This window comes from Kryptolebias marmoratus, linkage group LG7 (genome assembly GCF_001649575.2).
Source record: "Kryptolebias marmoratus isolate JLee-2015 linkage group LG7, ASM164957v2, whole genome shotgun sequence".
In the NCBI taxonomy this organism is placed as follows: domain Eukaryota; kingdom Metazoa; phylum Chordata; class Actinopteri; order Cyprinodontiformes; family Rivulidae; genus Kryptolebias; species Kryptolebias marmoratus.
In genome coordinates, this window is record NC_051436.1 from 2495882 (window position 1) to 2499389 (window position 3508).

General features: G+C 37.0%; 1 protein-coding gene across 2 annotated transcripts in view; it reads right to left on the reverse strand.

The window, feature by feature from the left end:
• Nucleotides 1–1110: 1110 nt before the first annotated feature.
• The window catches only part of LOC112449861, an 8257-nt gene continuing 5859 nt past the window's right edge, over nt 1111–3508 (reverse strand). The window contains exons 2-4 of one of the 2 annotated variants that reach the window (XM_037976373.1): nt 3417–3504; nt 2644–2801; nt 1111–2469 (exon numbers count right to left, since the gene is read on the reverse strand). In XM_037976373.1, the coding sequence (XP_037832301.1) occupies nt 1591–2469; nt 2644–2670 (906 nt within the window). In that variant the 5' untranslated portion in view covers nt 2671–2801; nt 3417–3504 and the 3' untranslated portion in view covers nt 1111–1590. Of the gene's footprint in view, nt 2470–2643; nt 3505–3508 lie in introns of both variants that reach the window. The other variant, XM_037976372.1, reaches the window with a different exon arrangement.

The window sequence follows — 3508 nt, forward strand, 5'->3', positions numbered from 1 at the left end:
AGCAGGGTAAGCTAACGCTGTTGTTTATATTCCTACCGTTCGCTCTTTATGCTTGCATCTGGTCACACCCACGACCAATGAGTGAACAGGAGCTAAGCTTGCGCCGCCCACGAAGCAGGGCCGGCCCGGCTGGCCCTGCTCCGAAGCAGGGACCAAAAAAGCAGGGACCGGCCTCGAATAAATGCAGATGTAAACGCGCACAAAGCAAGCCGAGTAGAGTGGAGCTGGGACCTTTAGAGCCGGTGTAAAAGGGGCATTAGAGAACTTTCAACACAACACAAAAAGAGACCACAAAAGAAAAAAAAAATAGCACAGAAGTCAGTCTCTCATTAGCCTTCTTGTTGCTCTTTGTGTTTTTATTATAACTCTGTTCTCTCTTTGTTTTACCACACAAATCTATCCATAAACTTCAATTGTTTCAGATGCTGACACATCACTTCAGTTCTCAGAAAGCTCCACTACATACCTGCAGTAAATGAAACTAAACTCTTAAGTTGTCATGACCAAACTGCAGTTTATGATGTGAATAAATAACACAACCATGCTTTTTGAATCATTTACATGCACATGCAACTATGCCAGAACATCATATGAATTATTTCCACTGCTTTTCCAAATAGCCTGATGTACCCAAATTAACTGTTGGTTTGACTTCAGATTTTTTATGTATTTTATAATAATGATTAGAAAGGTAAACGTGATGAATCTGACAGACAATGATACTAAAAAAAGGTTTTCATGATTTGCATTTGTCATACATTTGAGTGCTTTTGGAGAATTATGGGTGTGTGCTATTTTACTCATTAGGTTATTATTATATTTTTGTCAGTTTAGCAATGCTTTTTAAAGCAAATGACATTTGTTGTGGTTGTTGGTATACTGCATATGTCATTAAATGCTTAGAATGATATTCTTAAAAACTTCACAGCAATGGCAAGTAAATTAAGCATTTGTAAAATTGTGGTGTCCATAAAAATATTTGCACAGGACTATGTAAAGATTTATTAAAAAACTTTTAATTCTCCACTTTTTTTTGTTTTTTATTATTATTTCCAGTTGAACAGAAGTGAAAATACAAATTTTCTGTGCATTTTACAATAAATGGCTTCAAAAGCATAAAATATATAGTAAATACAATTAAACAGGAAGTAACACGTTCATCATACAGCATTACAACAACAAAAAAAACATACAAAGCACTGTTACTACAGTGCATCCAGATAAAACCAAACAATAAAAACTAATGCTTTTTAAGCAGCATAATTGTTTTATTCTCAAGTCACCTTGTATGAAATTGAGGGTGCAAAGAAAACAATGCCAGACCTCTTACAAAGTTTTAGTTTGTCACAGGTTTGATGCAGGAGTTCGTTATAGTGGTGATTTAAACCAGTGGTTCCAAATTGTTGTTGGTTTCAACCCATTAAAATCAGGGACAAAATCTTGTTGGTTGGAGAGTACAAATACAGGTAATAAACACATTAAACAGAAGCATTATAATAATACAAGAAACTCAACAATCTTTGAACATTTTTATAGGAATGATTCAATGTTGTATTGAATCATCATGATTAGCAAATTTAACCACATTTTTTATGAAATATTCTCACTGCACATCAATTTTCCTGCTCTCTGCAGAAACAGCAAAGGTAACACCAAACTGCTGGGCAAATTAAACAAAGATTCACATGTCTTCACTACACAATTATTTGTTTTCTTTACAGTATAAAACACAAAAACCACAGTCCAAGCAAGTCTCAGAAGTAGTACCAACTGTATGGACACAATAGTGTAGAAAGCCCTCTGCTTTGATTGGTCACCTCGCTCGTTCCAAGCATTTGACTCCCCTGGGCCTGAACGACTCAAAAAACAGAGAACTGACAGACTGCAAAAGGGAGTGATGGTTATGGTCAATATTATGAAACATGAATCCATAATGACATAATGTTCCTCTATTGACAAAGCCATCCCTACTAAAGAAAGCAGCCAGACACAGCCAATGATGATATTTCTGATTATGAGCTTTCTTTTTTCCCTCAGGGTCAGGTATGTGATTGGATGAACAACAGCCAGGTAATGCTCCACACATGTCAGGATGTGGAATAATCCTTGTCCGTACCAACTGAAAGAATACAAAGTTTTTCCAACTTGAATTATTTTTAAATCTATCTTGTAGATTCCTCCAAAGGTGATAAAACACCCAAAGACCCCAACCAGCTCAATGAGGACCAGGTGATAGGTGAAGCAGTCGGAGTGATTCAGCGCTGATGCTGAGGAGTTGGAGCGATTTTTCCGCCACTTTTGAAGACCATAGTAGAGGATGAAGATGAAGAGAGGGAAGAAGAAGAGGACTTTGATGACAATATGGGCGGTGTAAATATAGGTGCTTGGTGTGATGATCAGGCAAGACCTGAAGGTGTCGCTGTTTGCCCCAGAAAGGGAGTTATTAACCAGGGAAGGGTTTTCCATCATCTGTGGAAGAGAAAATGATTTTAGCAAGTTGTGTCAGGATAATAAGTTTTTTTTATTTATTTTGTAATGACAAAGACACTGTAGACATGGTCCCATTGAGCAGGGTTTATTCAAATACAAATGAGCTGCTATTTTGGAGGCTGCAGCTCACGCCTCTAACAATCCAACGCTCACTCGAACAGCTTTTTCCCCTCGTAGCATCACAGAACAGAGCCCCTCCTTTTTCTGGTCCTGGCCCTGCCGCTCCACCGGCCTCCCGCCCACATGACAGACACCACCACATGTGTGTGTGTGAGCCAGCAGAGTCAGACAGAGGCAGCCCACAACTTTCACTACACACAACATCATGAACCCCAAATAGGACCAAAACACAGAATCATTACAGTATATTTGTGAAGATCAAATGGGGACAAATTTACTCAACATCATATTAAACATTTTCATCAACTTTGTTTTATATTCTTGTCAGTCTTGTCAAAAATGCATCAGCATTTTAAAGCGCAACACCACTGTTGTCCACTTGGTCCCGGCTTTATAATATTGCCAGTCTGATCAAATGCCAAAATATTATATTGGTTATAATGAGGGTGTTAAAAAATTTACCCATCTATTTAATGTAATAGTGGGTTTTCCAAAAACAGTGTCTTAGATGGTCTTTATTAAAAGTATAGACTGCCATTTAAAACCCAAGTCTCACCAATATTTCTAACCATTAGTTGATTCAGTTTTACTATGATTAAATGGTTACTGCTTGTAACCATTCAGAAAACATTTCCTGATAGGAAGTATTAAACTGTTAGGTTCTGTGAATCCCATTTTCTAGCCATTGCATTCATATACTACTACTTAAAGATGTCCAGAATTTAAAGTTTTAAACAAAAAAACTGAGTTAAAATAGTTTTATTTAATGTTTTTTAAACGGCTTTCAAGAGAAAATGGGTCTTTACCTTAATCTGAGTGAATTCTTTAGAGTGAGAGAGCAAAGCATAAATAGACAAGTAAAGTGTTCTTCCTTTATAAATGCTCAAATGAACCCTTT